This window comes from Trachypithecus francoisi, unplaced genomic scaffold, assembly GCF_009764315.1.
Source record: "Trachypithecus francoisi isolate TF-2019V2 unplaced genomic scaffold, Tfra_2.0 Lachesis_group5, whole genome shotgun sequence".
Lineage (NCBI taxonomy): Eukaryota > Metazoa > Chordata > Mammalia > Primates > Cercopithecidae > Trachypithecus > Trachypithecus francoisi.
The window spans coordinates 126506452-126525686 of NW_022681470.1; the positions used below are offsets into that span (position 1 = coordinate 126506452).

A 19235-nucleotide genomic window follows, 5' to 3' on the forward strand; every position below is an offset into this window, starting at 1 on the left:
CTGTTCAGGCAAGCTGCTCTTTCTCCTTAGGGAAGGATAGAGTGAGAAGACTGAAAAGAAGAGACTCTACTCTTCCCACCTGGGACTTGGAAATTCCCTTCCCTCTAGGGAAACAGGAGGGTTGAGTATTACCCCCTAACTTTAAGCATTGTATTTAACCAGTGATTACCATGGTAAGCAAAATAAATATTGCAAGCCTATTTTTTCACCTTAAAATATGGATAATCATAGCTACCACCTATTGTGGCTGTGGAGACTAAAATGAAATTACAGATTATTTACAAAGAATTTGAGTGTGTGTTAACTGCCATTTTTTGATCAGGCGCAGCCTGGGGCAGAATTGGTCATTCGGTAGGTAGGATATGTCTTTGTTGCCTTCTCGTCTTCTCTTTCTGAACCTTCAATTTGGTGATTTTTCTTCCTCCTCATTCCTGTTTTTCTTTTTTCTTTTTTTTTTTTTTATTAATGTGGCATGTTGGTCTTACAGCTTTTGATTTCCAGTAAGTATAGGTTGAATTAACTCACACTGGCCAAATCTTTGCTAATCCTGGTTTATGTATTACAGAACTCATTTATTTGAACAAAGAAAGCATTTGGAACAATTAAGTCTGCTTTAGAATTGCACAACTGGTTGTACCTAAATGATCACCAAATACATGGCTACCAACAGGAAATATATTTCTTTTTTTTTTTTTTTCTTTTTTTTTTTAGGACAGGATCTTGCTCTGTTACCCAGCCTGGAGTATAGTGCCATGAACACAGCTCACTGCAACTTCTGCCTCTCAGGCCCAAGTAATCCTCCTGCCTCAGCCTCCTGAGTGTAGCTGAGACCACAGGTGCATGCCACCCAGCTAATTTTTTTTTTTTTTTTTTTATAGAGACAGGGTCTCACCCTGTTGCCCAGGCTGATCTTGAACTCCTGGGCTCAAGTGATTTTCCCACCTTGGCCTCCCAAAGTGCCGGGATTACAAGCATGAGCCACCAGGCCTGGCCAGAAATATATTTCTTGATTCCTCACATTTATTGTTGTTTTAGTAACTGGAGCAATACTTATGCAGCTTCTCTATTACCATAGAAAATAATTCAGGCGAGCCTTCAAACCACAATAATGAAGAATAACAGTATAGGTAGTGAGTTTTAGGAAGGAACTAATTTTAATCCAGGATATTTGGACTTTATTTTGAAGGCAGGAAGAAGCCATTGAAGGTAAGTGATGACATGACTAGATTTGCATTTTAGGAAAAAGTCATGTAGCAGCACTGTAAAGAGTGAAATGGAGCAGGAGGGGATAGGGCTGGGAATGTGTGTGGGAGGGTTGGGGGAACCACGTGGGAGGAGAGATGGCCTGCACCAGGCAGGGATGGTGGAGATCAAGAGCAAGGCCCAGATTTGAGAGGCTTTCTGTGTAAAATTAACAGGATTTGGGCAAGAGAAGGAAAAGAGAGAAGTGTATCATAGTAGGAGAGCTGTTTCCTAAAGTTAATAAGATTATAAATGGCAGTGCTGCCAGAGGTCCTTTCCCAGCAGGATGAGAGGGTTTCCATGAGGAATCCAGTGTGGGAAAGACAGCTGGAGCCAAAGGAGAGATGAACTTGGCCAGTAAGAGAAGCTGGACCCGTCCCTCAGGAGGGAGCTGGAGAGGGAATCCCCTGGCAGGTTAAAACTGCAGGGAATGGGATAACACAGAGATTTGCCTTTCACTGACTGAAGAGAGAGAGAGAGGGGAGGGGAAAGGAAGAGTGGAAAAGGAGTAAAGTTGGTGTATTGAGGACATTTGAGGGCTGCATGCTCTCAAAAATACCAGGATGTTATAGATACTCCTGCCTCATAATTATATCTAACCATTCTGATAAGCACTTGAAGCCTCATTTCAGGTTTTCCAAAAAAAATTGGTCTAATGAAAGTTTGTAATTGGATACTTAGCTAGAGGGTTTTTTTTGTTTGTTTGTTTTTGTTTTTAACATTGTGTACTATGTCTTTTTTGGTGGGAGTGGGGGGATTTAAATTACATTTTTCTTTTGCCTTAAGTTGCCTGAATGGAGGGAATTTGACCCCTGGGACAGGCTCTCTCTTTGTAGTCTGCTTTTTATAAGGATGTTTCATAGCTTTTAAAGACTCAGGACTGGAGCGTGGAGTTTTTAACTAATGACATGTTTCAAAAGTTTTTGTTCATATTTGTACAGGTATTGCATAAAACCTGTGTTTGTTCTGAGATATTTTGTGATGTTAAACTGGCCAGCACCTCTAGACACCTAACAATGTATGAGTAATTTCTTCAGTCTTCCCATGAGATTTTTTTGTGTGTACCTGCTTTGTGCAAAGCATGTGATGGGGCTGAATACAATACCATTTATTAATTGTAAGCTCTCTGATGGCTTACTCCTCTTCCCAAGCCCCAAGCCAGGTAAAATGCCAGTACCACTATAATACCTTATATGTATTTAATCCTCACAGTAACCCTATGAGTTAGTTACCTGCCATGTCTGTCCTCATTTTGTGAATAAGAAAACTGAGGCATTAGAAAGAAAACTGGCTTACCCAAAGTCTGAAGGCCAAGTGGCAGACAGGATTCAAACCCAGATAGCCTGAGACTACAGCATCTATACTTTATTGTTACACTATGCTGCCCTTCTGCTCAGGTCATAACTATTTAATTCATAAATATATTTTTAATAAAGTCATATAGATGAGACAACACAGAGTGATAAGCTGGTGGTACTTATTAGAATTTTAACATGGATTTTAGCACACTTGCTTATAACTAACATCACATTTAAAGTTAGTGTCCCTCCATCCTGTTTTCTTTCATACCTTCCCATTGCCAGCACTTCCCCCAACCAAAGGGAGCCTGGTTTTGTTTTCAGACCCAGCTCTCTGTTTCAAAGACTTACACCATGGTGGGCTGGCAGGGAAAACTGAATGGGGTTAGACAGCCAGTGGAGGTGGGAGTCAGGAACAACAATGGACAACTGGCATAGAAGGCTGCATGGCGCTTACTCTCCCTGGAAACGCTCCATCAGACTCAGGAAGTGTGGTTTAATCCTGGTTAAGATAATTCCATTTTATACCCTAGAATGGACTGTCTATGTTCTCCAACAGAATTTTATTTTAAATCTTACCCTGAGAAGCCCTACCGGTAAATAACTTGGTGTGCATTATTTTCCTTGTTAGCTGAGCTGCACAAAATAGGGGTTTATTCTGCTACCGCCACCTCTTTTCCTCTTAAAAGGCTCTTCAAAGAGAACCTGAGAACCTGCTGCCCCAACAGAAGATGCCTGGACTGTGGCCCAGCCATGCCCTCAGTGGGATTTGGGGGAGGAGAGAAGACTGTAATTCAGTCAAAAGAGCCACTGTCGATCTTGAAAGAACATCAATCATACAGATGCCATAAAGATTCTCCTCCCTGCTTCAGTTCCAAGACACATCTTTTGGTATTTATTGTGAGGCAGTCCTATACAGAGAAACTAAAAATAAAAAAAAAAAAGCAGCAAATGTAAGACGTGCTATGATCTAATTGCTTTGCAGATCTTAACTTCACTTAATCCTCCCTATAACCCCATAAGGGAAGCACCACTCAAATCCCCGCTTTACAGATGAGGCAACTGAAGTACAGAGAGGTGAAATGATTCCCCCAGAATAACACAGGCAGGAAGTGGTCGAGCCAGGATGCAATCCCAGGCTGTCAGGCTCCGGAGCCCATGCTTTCACAACTATCCCTTCCCTGGACCGTCAATGCCTCAAATACCCCATCTTGTTTGCAATTAGGCAGAAACTGTTTCAATAAACAGGGGGCTTCGTATTTGATTTAGAAAACTCAGAGGTTTAATATTCTCACCATAGTGGTTGAGAATCTCTTCCTTAACAAGATTTGGCTTTTAGTCAGGCAAAATGTCTCCAGATCAACTGCTGGATTAAAACTTGCTGCCCCTGCCCTTAAGACTACTCTGGGAGAGGGTCCACTCTGGTGCTACTGACAGACTGAACCCCACCAATGAAGCCCTACTTATTGCACCCTCACCTCCCCAAAGACCCAGGTTGTAATGTGAAGCACCCGCAGCAAGCCATTTCTCACATGCCCTTTTAGCAGGGATGGAATGGGGACACCTTGGCAGGCAAGATGACTTTAAGTGGCAGGGGATATGGTGCCTTGCCACCTGCCACCTCCCTATTAATATGAATGTCTTTGTCTTTCCACTTTTGGGTGTCTTCCTTATATCCTGTCCATATTCTCTGGATACTCTCAACTACCCTTTTTTAAAGTATTAACAGCTGGGTGCGGTGGCTCACACCTATAATCCCAGCACTTTGGGAGGCCAAGGCGGGTGGATCGCCTGAAGTCAGGAGTTTGAGAACAGCCTGGCCAATATGGTGAAACCCTGTCTCTACTAAAAATACAAAAATAAACTGGGCATGGTAGTGGGCGCCTATAATCCCAGCTACTCGGGAGGCTGAGGCAGGAGAATCACTTGAATACAGGAGGGGGAGGTTGCAGTGAGCCAAGATTGTGCCACTGCATTCCAGCCTGGGTGACAAGAATAAAAAACTCCATCTCAAAAAAATAAAAATGAAGTGTTAACAGATAATCAGGCAACTAACTTCTAGTCCTTTCGTTAGAACTCCACTCAGGGATACCTGCCTTCTAAGAGATGACTCCAGAAGCCTAACCAACACATGGAGGGGCATTCTGGCTGAGTTCTCCAATATCTGGCAGTTCTCTCTGCTATTGGAAACCTCAGGCTCACTGAAAAGCCCCTCCCAGATGGGTTCAGCAGGGCTGCTTGCCCGTAAAGTGGTATTGAGCAGGATGAGAGAGAACAGCCTTTGATGGATCACCAGTGCCCACATCTCCTTCTTCCCACTGCTTTTCCTCTTTAACACACACAGACCCCGTCTGCCAGGTTGTATGAAGGTAGGGATACCATGCCTGAACATAGCCAACCCTGTTCCTATAGTGTAGAGCAGAGGTCCCCAATCTCCAGTGTGCACCAGAATCACCTGGAAGCTTGTTTGAAATGTGTATTCCTGGTGCCTAGGCCCAGAGATTCTGATTTAGAAAGAATCTCCATTTCTGTTAAGTATCCCTGGATGAATGTAATGTGAAAGTCTGAGAAACACTAGCATAGAGTCCCTCCTCTACTTGCTTTCAGTGGGATCCTCTCTGAATAGAGCTGGGATAAACTCACTGCTTTCCTGAAGTCCTACAATGTTCTTGTCTTTTGCATGTGCAACAGGAAACAGTCATTAGTGCAGCCAAGCAGTCTTAATGTAACTCAGCTGAACTTGAAGTCAGTTTTTAAAACCTTCCAAAAACCTCCTGATTTCAACAAAGCAGTGTCATTCTGCTTCTGTAAGTTATTGATGGGTGAGGTGCATCACTGCTATGTTTTTGGGAAATGTGTGATGGACAATTAAAGGAAACAACCTTTGAAAGCCTGAAAGCACTGACAGCGAAGGACATTTTCATTGGAGGACCTTGACTGCTTATTCAATATGTGGAATCCAAACTTGGCTCCAAAATATATACATTTTTTGAGACAGAGTCTCATTCTGTCACCCAGGCCGGAGTGCAATGGTGCAGTCTCAGCTCACTGCATCCTCTGCACCCCCGGGTTCAAGCAGTTGTCCTGCCTCAGCCTTCTGAGTAGCGGGGATTACAGGCACATGTCACTGTGCTCAGCTAATTTTTGTATTTTTAGTAGAGATGGGGTTTCACCATGTTGGCCAGGCTGGTCTCGAACCCCTGACCTCAAGTGATCTGCCTGCCTTGGTCTCCCAAAGTGCTGGGATTATAAGCATGAGCACCTGGCCCAAAATACCACATTCTTTAAGCACACTAAGAGTACAGAAACTTTAGGATCTCAACTTGTCATATTCTGCCTCCTTGCCTCTGTTTCATTGTCTTTGAATATACGAATGTGTCTCTTTCTGTATATCTGTATCTTTCTCTCACACACATAAACACACACACATGCTCAGAATCTTATAGAGAAGTGTTCTTACATATCCTTTGACTCAGAATTAATGAATCAGATCATCTTCTATAAAAATTCTTAAACTTATTTTTATACTGCAAAAATAGTATGCACATAAAATAAGGAACACTGTTGACCAGTTTTCAGTTCAGCAGGATAGAAATTTAATACGTAGGTATGTGTACACAAATTGAGGAAGTATCACAGGAAAAATATCACTTAGCTACTTAAGAGAGTGCCATGACTGAAGTCAGGAATTATATAATCACTTTGAATTCAAGCCAGTTCTTTGTGTTTAGGACGGATACTCCCTTTTCTTGTGAAAATGGTGAAATGGTTTTTCACCATTTTCTCTGCTGAAAACCTTTCCTAATCCATCTTACTGTAACAATAGCATGTTATAGTCTGCTACTGATATCTCTGTTAAAGCTATCTAAAATGTTAATAACAATTACCAGAATTTAACCTTTAATTAAATTCCCTGTGTCAGAACCTTTCTTAGAGCCCTCTTGCCTTAAGTCCACTTCCAGCAAAAGCTAGACCTAGTTGGCAGGCCTCAGCCAGGCCAGTATGGTTGAGAGGAGAACCCTGGCCTAATCTTCAAAAAGCGTGGGTTTGAGTCTCAGCTATGTCACTAGCTAACTGTATGATCTCACGTAGACCAGTTAATTTCTCTGTACCATAGCTTCCTTGTCTAAAACAGGAGGACAGAACTTCTCCCTCTCAGAGCTATTCTGAGGTTTAAATGAGGTAATTTTGCAAAATGCCACATGTAGACTCTATACCTAGCAAGTGGTATTGTCAATGTGTTTCCCTTACTCCTCAAGCTGAAGGAAAGGGATTGACCTAAATTATTCCCTGAGGTTTCATCTAGCTCTAGCTGTCTGTCCTTTTGAGAAGCCACTTACTTCAGGGTGTGGAGAAAACAAAAGGAAAAAATACTGGGTTAGTAGAGTTTAAAGCCCTCTGTGAAAACATTTCAGAGTTGAAAATACAATGAAAACAAAAAAAGATCAAGAAGCCAGGAAATCATCACCTTGGTCCAGAGAACAGGAAAACGAAAAGATTCGGTTTCCTCAACTGAAAGTAGGAGCTGCCAGGAAGGTTGGGAAAACAATGTTTGGTTAGCCTGATAACGATCTGTAGTGATGATGCTAAGCAGGCATGGCCTGCCCATTCCAACCAAAAAAATGTTTAGGTCTTTATTTATGTATTTGTTTTTCGTGATGGAACATCAGGGCAAGGAAATGAAATACCAACCCAGTGTGGCATTGACAACCTCTGAGCTCTTTTGCCTTCCCTGCAGTTACAGTCAGGGAAGCAGTCATCAACATGCATGGAGCATGCAGACTGTATCGCCCCTTGGGTCTGTAGGATGCTACTGATATGCACTGAAACCAAAGCTGGGCATCCCTAAGTTGTAGAGGGGATGTTGGAGCCTGATGCCTGGATGTCTACACTACTTATAGCTCAGCCCAAACCCCAAAAATCAGGATGATCACAAGTAGGCTGGGAAGTCTAGTTTCCCATACAAGGGCAAAATTGACAACTCTTGTTTTGAAATGGACAAGCTCAGCCTTATTTATCATGTCATCAGACTTGTTCACTATGTCATGGCTACAGACCTTCAAGGCCATTTGACCACGGGCTGAGAAGTATGCTACAAGGTCACTGCAGATCCCGAGTAGAGGAAGCTCAGGAATCCTTTAGGCATCCACTGTTGGTGGAAGTCCAGAAAATACTGCCCTTGGTAATCAGGCTTCTTCTATCTTTATACATGTATAAATATATATAAATAATAAATAAACATATATTATAGAAATGTATATAAATATATAAAGATATAGAAATATCTATAAATATTTATATTTAATATTATATATTTATGTAAAGATAGAAGGAGCCTGATATATATTAATATTTAAATATATTAAAATATATATTTTTATATAAAAAGAAGAAGCCCGATTGCCAAGAGCAGTATTTTCTGGGACCCTTCCTCAATTTTTGCCCTGCCCAATCTACTCCAAGTGATATATATGACTGGAAGACAAAGAGACCAAAGTGGATGGCTGGGTTACTATTATCCAGTATCCCCTGAAGGGTAGGCTGAGTCGTGCCAGGTCAATGCTATGCCTGTGACAGAATAACAGGACTTGAGGACAAGATTAGCACAGCCCACATCATTTATGTTTCATAAGGCTCAGGTCTTTCTTGCGCACAGTACTCTTAAAGTTTGGAAAATGCCACAAGTATACTACTTTGCTCTTTGATGGATAATAATAGCTACCATTTATTGACACATTACCATGGAGCAAGTACTGTGTTAAATGCTTTACATGTGTTATCTTATGTAATCTCCCCAGCAGATACCGTTTCCCTATGCTACGTTTGCTTCTGGTTTGGTTAGCATTCCCCATCCCTAACATTCTCCACTTTACCACTACCAATTCCCAAGAAGAGAATATGTTAGAACGGACTCTCCACCTCCCACTAAGAACTGGCAGGACCAATTCTGTCTTGCCCTGCATCTTTGTTTGGGTTATTCACTACAAGAAGTTCAGAACCCTGAGATACAGTTTCACCCTGGCATAATATTTCTATTTAGCTATAATCTGTCTCAAGCTCCCCCTCCTCTTCAGCCCCCAAACCCTTCCATTGGCCTTCAGTAACTTAGAGTCAGTCCACAAAATCTTCATTCATCATCCTCTTTACTGCCTCTTGCTCTAATCAGTATCTGATTCTGCCCAGAATACCCTACTACTTCATCAGATACTCGCTTTTAAGTAAGTCACCTCCTCAGGAAAGTCTTTGTCTTCTGTATAACCCCATTCCCTTATCCTGCTTTTCAGTGAACGACAGACAAACAGTAGTGATCCTGTAAGATTATAATGGAGCTGAAAAATTCCGATCACCTGGTGACATCATAGTCGTCCTAATGTAGCACTGGTAAACAAGCCTCCTACACTGCCAGTCATGTAAAAGTATAGCACATATAATTAGGTACAGTGTATATAATACTTGATAATAAATTACTATGTTACTGGTTTATTGACTATACTATACTTTTTATCATTATTTTAGAGTGTACTCTTTCTACTTAGTAAAAAAAAAAAAAAAAAAAAAAAAGATTAACTGTAAAACAGCTTCAGGCAGGTCCTTCAGGACGTATTTCAGAAGAAGGCATTGTTCTCATAGGAGATGACAGCTCTATGCGTGTCAGTGGCCCTGAAGACCTTTCAGTGGGACAAGATGTGGAGGTGGATGACAGTGATGTTGATGATCTGATGCTGTGTAGGCCTAGGGTAATGTGTGTGTCTATGTCTTAGTTTTTAACAAAAAGGCTTAAAAGTTAAAAAAAAAAAAAAGATATAAAAAATCTTTTTGTTCAACTGTACAGTGTGTGTTTTAAACTAAATATTTCTACCAAAGTCAAAGTTTTTTCAAAAATTTTAAAGTTTATAAAGTAAAAAAAAGTTATAGTAAGCTAAAGTTAATTTATTATTGAAGAAAGAACAAAAATTTTTTAATAAACTTAGGATAGCCTAAGTGTACAGTGTTCATAAATTCTACAGTAGTGTACAGGAATGTCCTGGACCTTCACACTCACCACTCACTGACTCACCTAGGGCAACTTCCATGCCTACAAGCTCCATTCATGGTAAGTCCCCTATACAGGTGTGCCATTTTTTGTCTTTCATACAGTATTTTTACTGTACTTTCTCTATGTTTAGAGTGTTTAGATATACAAATATTTAACCATGTGTTACAGTTGCCTACAGTATTCAGTATAGTAGCATGCTATGCAGGTTTGTGATCTAGGAGAAGTAGTAGGCTATACAATTTAGTGTAGGTGTAACATCCAGATTTTTGTAAGTACACCCTGTGATGTGCACACACAGCGAAATCACCTAATAATGCATTTCGGAGAAAGTATCCCCAGTGTTAAGCAACACATGACTATATATCTGTTATTTTCTGCCTGCCCATGGTAATGTAAACCTTACAAGGGCTAGGACTTTTGCTCACTAATAAATCCCTAATGCTCAGAACAGTACCTGTCATACTATCTTTGCTCAATAAAATATTTGTTGAATGAATGAATTCACGACAGGGGAAACTGAGATATAGCATGGGTAAGTAAACTGTCCCAGGTCACATTGCTGTTAAGCAGCCAACCAGGGTCTGCATGATTGCAAAGCCTTGGTGCATAAGCACCATGTTATTCAGCCTCTTGATGGATTATGTGAATGCACAACGAGCAGGAATATTCTGAGCAGACCAAAATAACCTATAGAGCGCGTTAGAGGGAACTTATCAATTGGGCAAGAGCCTACAGAACCAACGTTTACTGTTCTTCTCAGTTATTTATTGGATTAAATTGGAAAGTTTTTTTGAGTTCTCACCAAGCAAAATGCAAGTAACTAATATTTGAGGATGAGCCAATAAATTCAGTATCCTTAAAACATTAGTGCATTAGCCTAAATGAAAACAATTTATAACTTACTTACCTTTTTGGTATGGCTTAAAAGAAGATGAAAGCTATGCTGGATAAGGAGAAATCAGCAAGTGGCTAGATGACTGCGGTACATTCATGCAGTGGAGAAACATGGAATGGACATAGCTGTATACGTGGAAAAGTAGACCCCAAAATGCTGTATACACAATGATGACATCTCTGAAAATTCTGTTACCAATAGAATTGTAAGAGACCTTAAGTTCATAAATAGTCAGTGATTCGAGGGTTTAGAATTTATTTGGTGATTTAATGTTGGTCTTGATATTTAGATGTTTCTGTTTAACTGTTACTCCTCAGATAATTAAATAAACATAAAAAAGAAATACTGTGTACCATCATGTGAGCCAAGCAAATACGTCATCCCCATCTGCTGCACATCCTTTTCCTTCCTGCTGTCCACCTCCACTGATCGCTGACATTCAGCACAGCCTTTCCCAGGCTTCAGCCCAGCCTTCCTGTCCCCTGACTATAACCTCTGCATGTTATACACCACCTGACTCCAACTACATTTTCTTCTTTACTCCCTTGATTACTCTCAGATTCTTCTCTGTCTAGTTGCCTGAGGCTTTTGTCCCACTGCTTTTGCCCTTGTATCTTAGATAAGGCCTTTTGCTTATCCTTTCCATACCCTGGAGCACTCTCCCAGTTTCTTTTTGCTGTGTAGTCATCATCCATATTTTGCCCTGTCTGACTCCTTATGCCCATGGTCCAGTACCTTTAGCCCTGCCTGAGGAAGTCCTGTGACTGCTCTGATGTGATCGGGCCCCTCTCTGTCTCTACATTTGCTGCTCTCAAATCTTTGTTCCTCCCATCTAGTTAGGATTCTTGATAGCAAACTATAGAAATCTACTCTGGCTGATTGAAACAGAAAAAGGATTTAGTGAAGGCTATTGAGACCTCTTGGAATTACCAGGAATGTTAATTAAGCAGGCTTAGAAAATATACAGGGACAAAGTGGGAGCTAAGCAGCCAAATGACTGAAATTCTATGACCAGAGAGCTGGTTTCAGGAGATGCTGCTGCTACTATTGCTGGACAGTGGGCACTGCAGCTGGCACCACTGGCGCTGGATGCTGGACCTCTGCCAGCAGCACCTTTGCTACCAGGACAGAGTCTCCTCCAGCCCTGCCCCTCTGTACCAGTAGCTCCTGGTCAGATCTAGGCAGAAATAGCTGGGCAAGTCACTGGCCCATCTGTTAGCTGTAAGGAGGCCTAGAAAGGAGTATGTCACCTCTGCTGTGAGAAAGGGGCTCTGCCTGCAACCACAGCTCATACACTGGGAAATTGCTTAAACAAATTCTAAACAGGAACAAAACAAACAAACAAAAAGACCACATGGTCCATTCCTGATCCATAATAATTGTTGTATTAAACTTTCTACAACTTCCTTAAATCCTGGAAGCTGCTTCTTCTAACCTCTCACTCAGCAAGAACTCTGGAATATAGTTTAATGCAAAACTAAAACTCTAGGGATCACAGATTTATACACAAAGATGTTTATAACAGTATGATTTAGAATATCAAAAAAGGAGTCAGCCTAAATTTCCAACAATAACCATTTCCATTAACAAGAGAATGGTTAAATGAGTTATGAGATATCTATAGGATTAAATATATGCAGTCATTAAAAACCATGGGTTTTTAAAAAGTATTTTAAAAGCGAATATAACTAAAAGTAACTTTACTAATACTATGTATAAGCTCTCACAATTGCAAATGTGCATATGTGAACATATTTTATATTAGAATATAAATATATACAAACACAGAAGTTAGAAGAGAATACACTAAAATGTCAAGATTGGTGAGATTAAAAGGATTGTGTTCCTTTTTGTGCTTATCTGTATTTTTCACACTAAGATGAAAAATTAATATTTAAAAGAAGGCAAACTCTCCATGCCACTATTCTTATTTTTTATCATATTCTCAGAAAGTACAACTTTTCCCAGATCAACCTCATGAACCAGATACTCTGAATACTTACTCTTCTCCTTGAAAGAACTCACCCTTTTCTATATGATCATTTCCTCGTTCACTGTCAGTTTGTTCTCATCTTTATGTTCACATGTAGATCATTCATTCCATTCTGTAAACCCTTTCCCCAGCCCTGCTTGGCCCATCCAGCTGACACCTGAGCTCCCCTCTCCCACAGCATGCTTACTTTCCCCCTGCCCTGTATTTTGGTCCAATGACTCACTGAAATAGCCATCTCTGAGGTTTCTATTACTCTTGACCAGATCTGAAGATCTTTTCTCTTGTCTCTGTCTTTGTAGCTCTGCTACCTGAAAGAAATGGTACTGATCATTTCATCATCTTTGATACACTTTTGGGGATAGGCAAGGGACCTTGTGGTTTTCTTCTTATTTGTCTAACCATTCTTAAAGCATTTTCCTGACTTTGCTTCCTGTTCAGCTTTACAACCAAGCTTCTTCTCTTTCTTTATCTATTGACTATTCCTACATGTCAGTGTTTTCTCCCTTCCTCATTTCCCCATCTGTCTACATAATGGAGCCAATACCCTATAAACAGAAGCATTGATTTTGACAGAACCCTTGACCTCTGTATAGGCTACCTACCCAAGCCAGCCCAGCTTTGACAGTGGGCTCCAGTTCTCTACCTTCATCCATGGCCCCAGGAGCTCAGTAAAGCTTTCCCTGCAGCTGTGTTCCTACAGTTCATGACCTCTCTCCAGCCTTCACCTCAGTCAGCAAGAGGCTATCAGAAGGTCTGGGTTTGGGCCAGTGCCTTAGAGTTGGGCTCTGCTTCTCTGTCCAGTCTCTTAAAATTGAAGCCTTAATTGGACTCTTCAACTGCCTTCCAGTCTCACCTTCACACGCTCTCTCGGGTCACCCTCAACTCCGTGATCTCTGACCTACAAACCAACCCAGGATGCCAGAGTTCTTAGCCCATATCTGGTGGGGATGTTTTACTGGGTCAGGAGTCAAATTCAGACTATTCAAGTTAAGTATGTCTTTTCTATTTATTTATTTATTTTTCTGATCCATGAGTTTCCTGAAAATGTGTCTTCTCCTATATGCAGAATGTTATGTTTCAGCCAATGGGACTTGACCTGTGGTGACCCAAATCTGCAGAACAACAATCCTGTTGAAACTGCTCTTGATCCTTGATCTGGCTCATCTACGCTCATGACCTTGTATTTATAGTTGTCCTGTCCTCTTTCCGTTTTCTAGACCCATAGCGTATTATTTTTAGTATATCTCTTAGACTTCCTGCTCTTAGAGAAGTTTGTTTATTGATTTGCTAATCATCCAACAGACACACATTGAACCCCTACTGGTTGGTGCTGCAGATGGTCAGAGGCCAGTCAGGGAGTTGGACAAAACAAAGGGCTGTGTCAGGTAGTATGCTTCTTATTGCTAGTGACAGAAATCCTGATTCAAATTATTTAAGCAGAGGTAGAATGTATTCCCTCACCTACCTGGCAAGTCTAGGGTTAGATCTGGTTTCCTTCAGGCACAGCTGGATTCATGGATCATAAAGCTGCCTTTTGGACCTGGCCTATCTTCATCTCACGGCTCTACTCTGCTTTGTGATGCCTTCATTCTCAAGCTCTCTACATGGTGGCAAAATGGATGTCAATAGCACCAAGGCCACATCCTCCTCAGTTCCAGAACAGTAGAAAATGTGCGGCTTTCTCAGCCCCAGCAAGTGTTCTGCTAAGTCTTGTGTTTCTAATTGGACTGTGCTCTTCCCTGAACCAGTGACTTTCACCAGGGGAATTCGATGCTCTGATTGGTCAGACTGGAGTCATACATCCTCTCCTTATAGCTGGGTGTGGAGTCAGGTCTACACAAGCACTTAAATTGAGAGCGAGGGATACAGTGGTTCGTTCCCCTGAGGAAAAGGTGATGGATGTGGAATGGTTTAAAAAAAAAAAATGCCAGGTGCAGTGACTCATGCCTATAATCCCAGCACTTTGGGAGGCCAAGGCAGGAGGATCAGGAGGTCAAGAGATCAAGACCATCCTGGCCAACATGGTGAAACCCTGTCTCTACTAAAAATACAAAATTAGCTGGGTGTGGTGGTGCGTGCCTGTAATCCCAGCTACTTGGGAGGCTGAGGCAGGAGAATCGCTTGAACCAGGGAGTCAGAGGTTGCAGTGAGCCAAGATTGTACCACTGCACTACAGCCTGGTGACAGAGCAGGACTCTTTCTCAAAAACAGAAAAAAAAAAAAGCTGTCAGTCAACCACATAAGTGTATGGTTAGAATTACACATGGTCAAGTTTGGCAAAGGGAACATTTGAATCAATACAGGGTAAGCAAAGACCCACTCCTTCTATACTCCCTTGCTTCTTCCTTTCTTTCTTCCTTTCAGCTAAATTTTGTGAATGGCTACTTTGTTCTAGGTGCAGAGTATATGCTGTCCTAGAAATGGACTCTGCCCATAAGGAGCTTACAGAGTAGTGAGGAAGAGAGATGGCCAGGGTGATGGTGTGAGACACATTCACTGATAATTTGTATTTTGAGAAATGGAAGTATGAAGAGTATTTCTGTGTTTTTGTAAATTAAAAAGACAGCTTCAATCATTATATCATTTAACATCTTAGACTGTCTCAGTGAGTTCTGCTTTATTCAATGCTTGGAATAAGTCTCTCTGGTATGCTTCTTTGAATAATGAAGACTCCATAATCCACTTTTATTTTTTTGCCTAGGCTGCCGCAAAAAGAGGTAAAACCTTTGTGTAATTAAAAGTAGCTTTCCTTAGATTAGGTTTCCTTTGAGATTAGTTCGCTTTTTTTTTTTCAGTCCTTGATTTATGGGTTTGTGGTTTTACTGTACCAGGGAGTTTTGTAGTAAGGTGCTTCCAAATATACAGATGCAAGAGAGATAAACAAAATACCTTTAATTTATACTTTTAGCTTAACAGTCTCTACTTCTGACCTGTGGCAGGTTGTTAATGCATCTCCCACCAATGCCAGTCATTTCCCTTCCCATATACAGATATCCCTATCTGTGTATACATAGTGTGTATATAGAGAGTTGACTAGAAGTTGAAATGAACACATGTAGAGTTGTACATTTTTTTAAAGAGGAACAAATGTGAAATTATTTCTGTGACATTCAAGATCCAGCAATCCTTACATTATTTTTTAGCTGTAGTTTTTGTTTTGTTCTGTATTATTGAAACAAAGACTAAGAAAAGCAACACAAATAATCCGAGGATTCGGGAGTACATTAATATAGTGGTTGTCAACTGGAGACGCTTGGCAGTGATGGGAGTCATTCTTGGTTGTCTTGATTACTGGAATCTTGTGGGTAGAGGCCAGGGATGCTACGAAGCATGCCAAGTAAGATGCACAAGACAGGCCCCCATAACTAAAATATCCAGTCCAAAATATTAATAGCGCCTGGCAATAATTGGATTTTTGGAATTCTAAACATTGAAAAGATTCAGAGCAAGTTTGTAATTTAGGTTTAAGACAGATAGAGGAAAATTATAGAGTTATAGAACCCTGGAGCTGAGAGGAAAAGACATTTAGTCCAGTCTACCCATTTTCTAGTAAGATAACTGAGGCACATAAGAAAAAAGTGACCAAAGCAACATAACTCCTTCACCTCCTAAACATGTGATCAAGCAACTTGTCACATGTTTCTGTGTGCCTCCCTTTTCTCCTCTGCAAAAAGGGATGATACAACTTGCTTATGCTCACTTTGGCAGCACATATACTAAAATTGGAACGATACAGAGTTATTAAAAAAAAAAGAACTTGTCTCAAATTATGATTGCTGTGACGACTACTTAAAATGTAATACACATAAAACGTTTAGTACAGTACTTGGCCGTAGTGTGTTGTTAACAAATAGCAGTGGTGAGGGCCAAGGTAGTGATTGTTATTTATGCTGTTGCCCAGAGTCACAGAGCCAGTCTGCAGTTTGTTTCACCCTGTCCTTCTGACTCTCAGTTCCATTTTCTATTACACTGCCTTGAGGAACTATGAAGAAAGGTTATGAGGGCAACTTAGTGGAGATTAAAGACCAGTCTGGACAGCAGCTTAGTAGCTAGTAATTCAAGGGAAAGTGAACACAAATTCTCCATAAAAGACAGAAAGGGGGTTTGTAGATGGTAGGTAGAGAGCTTTGAGGAAGACATGAATGGTGTTTCAGGTGGTCACGCCTCCTGGTGGAGTCTAGACCAGGTGACCTTTTTCAAACCCTCCAGCCCTGAGCATGTTCACATGGAGGCAAGATGGCTCTCTTTCTGTCGGGGAGAGTCCTTGAAATGCTGGGGTGGTATAAACAATATAGACAGTACATATTGGAACCTTTCCAACTCTAAGATTCTCTGGTGCTAAGTTTTGTGGACCTTAGGCTGGTAAGATCATGTGACATAGAGCATGCCCAGTAGATATGCGTAGACAATCACAAACCTCTTGTTTTCTGGTTTGTGGAATAAAATGCTTTATTAGATTTTACTAATTCAGTCAACATGAGCATATGATTAAGATGTTGTGTAAAATGCTTTTTCCTCTGAAAACAGGAATATCTTACCAACAATTCTCTGAAATAGATTTTCTCTTATTTTCTTTAATGGCTTATAAAAATTCGGACAGGCGCCATGGCTCATGCCTGTAATCCCAGCACTTTGGGAGGTCGAGGTGGGCAGATCACGAGGTCAGGAAATCAAGACCATCCTAGCTAACATGGTGAAACACCATCTCTACTAAAAATACAAAAAAAAATTAACCGGGCCTGGTGTGGGCACCTGTAGTCCTGGCTACTTGGGAGGCAGAGGCAGAAGAATCGCTTGAACCCAGGCCGAAATCACGCCACTGCACTCCAGCCTGGACAACAGAGCGGGACTCTGTCTCAAAAAAAAAAAAAAAAAAAAAAACTTCATAGTCAATTAAAGACATTTTCTCCCAAATCAAGAATAAGTTGGTACATAAAAGAAAACAGTGAATCTCAGTTGATTTTGTTTTCTATATTTTTGGTGACATTCAAGGTCCACAGAGCAGTCAGAGAAGAGCAACGCATGCCTATCTGATGAGTGCTGACTGAGCACCAGGCACCGTGCTAGAAGTTAGAAGTTAAGTGATTTGCCCTGAGTCACACAGTTGGTAAGCAAGAGAGCCAAGACAACACAGCTCCGCCTGGCTTCCAAGTGCATGGGCTTGAATATGCACTGTTTGCTGCATCCTGGTTCTTGACAGAGAAGGACTTATTAGAATAATAAGCAAATCCCTTCTGAGATCAGACTGTTCTTAATGCAAAATGCCTCCCTTGGATTATTATTCTGTGTTTTCATTTGACCTTCAACTTTTCCTTTCAGGTGTTGTGTAACGGACCAGGAACATGTGTTCCTATCTGTGTATCTGCCCTTCTCCTTGGGATACTAGGAATAAAGAAAGTGATCATTGTCTACGTTGAAAGCGTCTGCCGTGTAGAAACGTTATCCCTGTCCGGAAAGATTCTGTTTCATCTCTCAGATTACTTCATTGTTCAGTGGCCAGCTCTGAAAGAAAAGTATCCCAAATCTGTGTACCTCGGGCGAATTGTTTGACAAATAGCAACTGACTTCTTTAGAATTTCGCAGTTAACAATAGTATGTACTCAAATTGGGGGGGGAAAACCCTACATTTTATTGTAAAGGTGTCTGCCAGTCCTGAGAATTATTGATGGTAAGGAGTAAAAGATATACAGATGACTCAGTGAAGAAACTGACACTTCTCTTATGAAACAAACATTGATAAACAATAACTACTAAATATTGATGCCTCTGTAAACCAAATCTCTTTTCTAGATAAAAATATGTATCACTACCTGCAAATTTTCTTCTGGCTGTTTTAGTAGTATTTTTTTACAGAACTAAATATAGAGTTTGTATGATTAGTAACATTTCCTGTCCTACAGCTTTTTTTTTTTTTTTTTAGTAAAGTATTCTGCATTGTAAAAGAAGAGGAAAAAAAAGGTATTTCTGAGTTTTTGTTCAGATACAAAAGGCTTTATTTCCTGTATGGAAACAGTGATGTCCCCAGTGAATCCTTTCAGCATAAAGGAAGCAGTTATATTAAATTGGCTTCATGACAATTTGTACTCCACAAGCCTCCAGAACCTTGAGCATAAACCAGTATTATTTTTTGTACTTCAGTCTTGCTTTTTGAGTAGTTGGCCTTAATACAGAGTATCTTTTAAAATCTCTTGTTTAGGCCGGGCATGATGGCTCACACCTGTAATCCCAGCACCTTGGGAGGCTGAGGCGGCCGGATCACTGGAGGCCAGGAGTTTGACACCAGCCTGACCAACATGGTGAAACCTTGTCTCTACTAAAAATGCAAAAATTAGTCGGGTGTGTTGGCACATGCCTGTAATTCCAGCTACTTGGGAGGCTGAGGCAGGAGAATCGCTTGAACTTGGGAGGCGGAGGCTGCAGTGAGCCGAAATTGCACCATTGCACTCCAGCCTGGGTGACCAGAGCGAAACTTTGTCTCACAAAACAAAACAAACAAATAAAACTCAATGATGTAGGGATTGTTATTATTCCCATTTTACAGATGACTTGTCCAAGATCACATGACTAGTAAGTAGCAAAGCCACAATTCAAGTCCAGGTAAGCCTGACTTCGTAGTGGGGCCAGTTTCACGTGTGCGTGGCCTGTGCAGGCACGTGGAGTTCTGCACTTAACAGGGCCCCCACACTTGGTTTCATGTTCTGCTGTCACTGTCTTGAACTTCTGAATAATTTTTTAAACAAGGAACTTATATTTTAGACCCTTTAAATTCTG

The 19235-nt window shown here is 40.9% G+C and overlaps 1 protein-coding gene across 2 annotated transcripts in view; it reads left to right on the forward strand.

The window, feature by feature from the left end:
* Nucleotides 1-18285, forward strand: part of ALG14 (ALG14 UDP-N-acetylglucosaminyltransferase subunit) — a 256165-nt gene extending 237880 nt beyond the window's left edge. For both annotated transcript variants that reach the window (XM_033199559.1, XM_033199558.1), the window contains one exon: nucleotides 17784-18285. In XM_033199559.1, coding sequence (XP_033055450.1) covers nucleotides 17784-18014 — 231 coding nt within the window. In that variant the 3' untranslated portion in view covers nucleotides 18015-18285. The remainder of the gene's footprint in view (nucleotides 1-17783) is intronic.
* The last annotated feature ends 950 nt before the right edge of the window (nucleotides 18286-19235 follow it).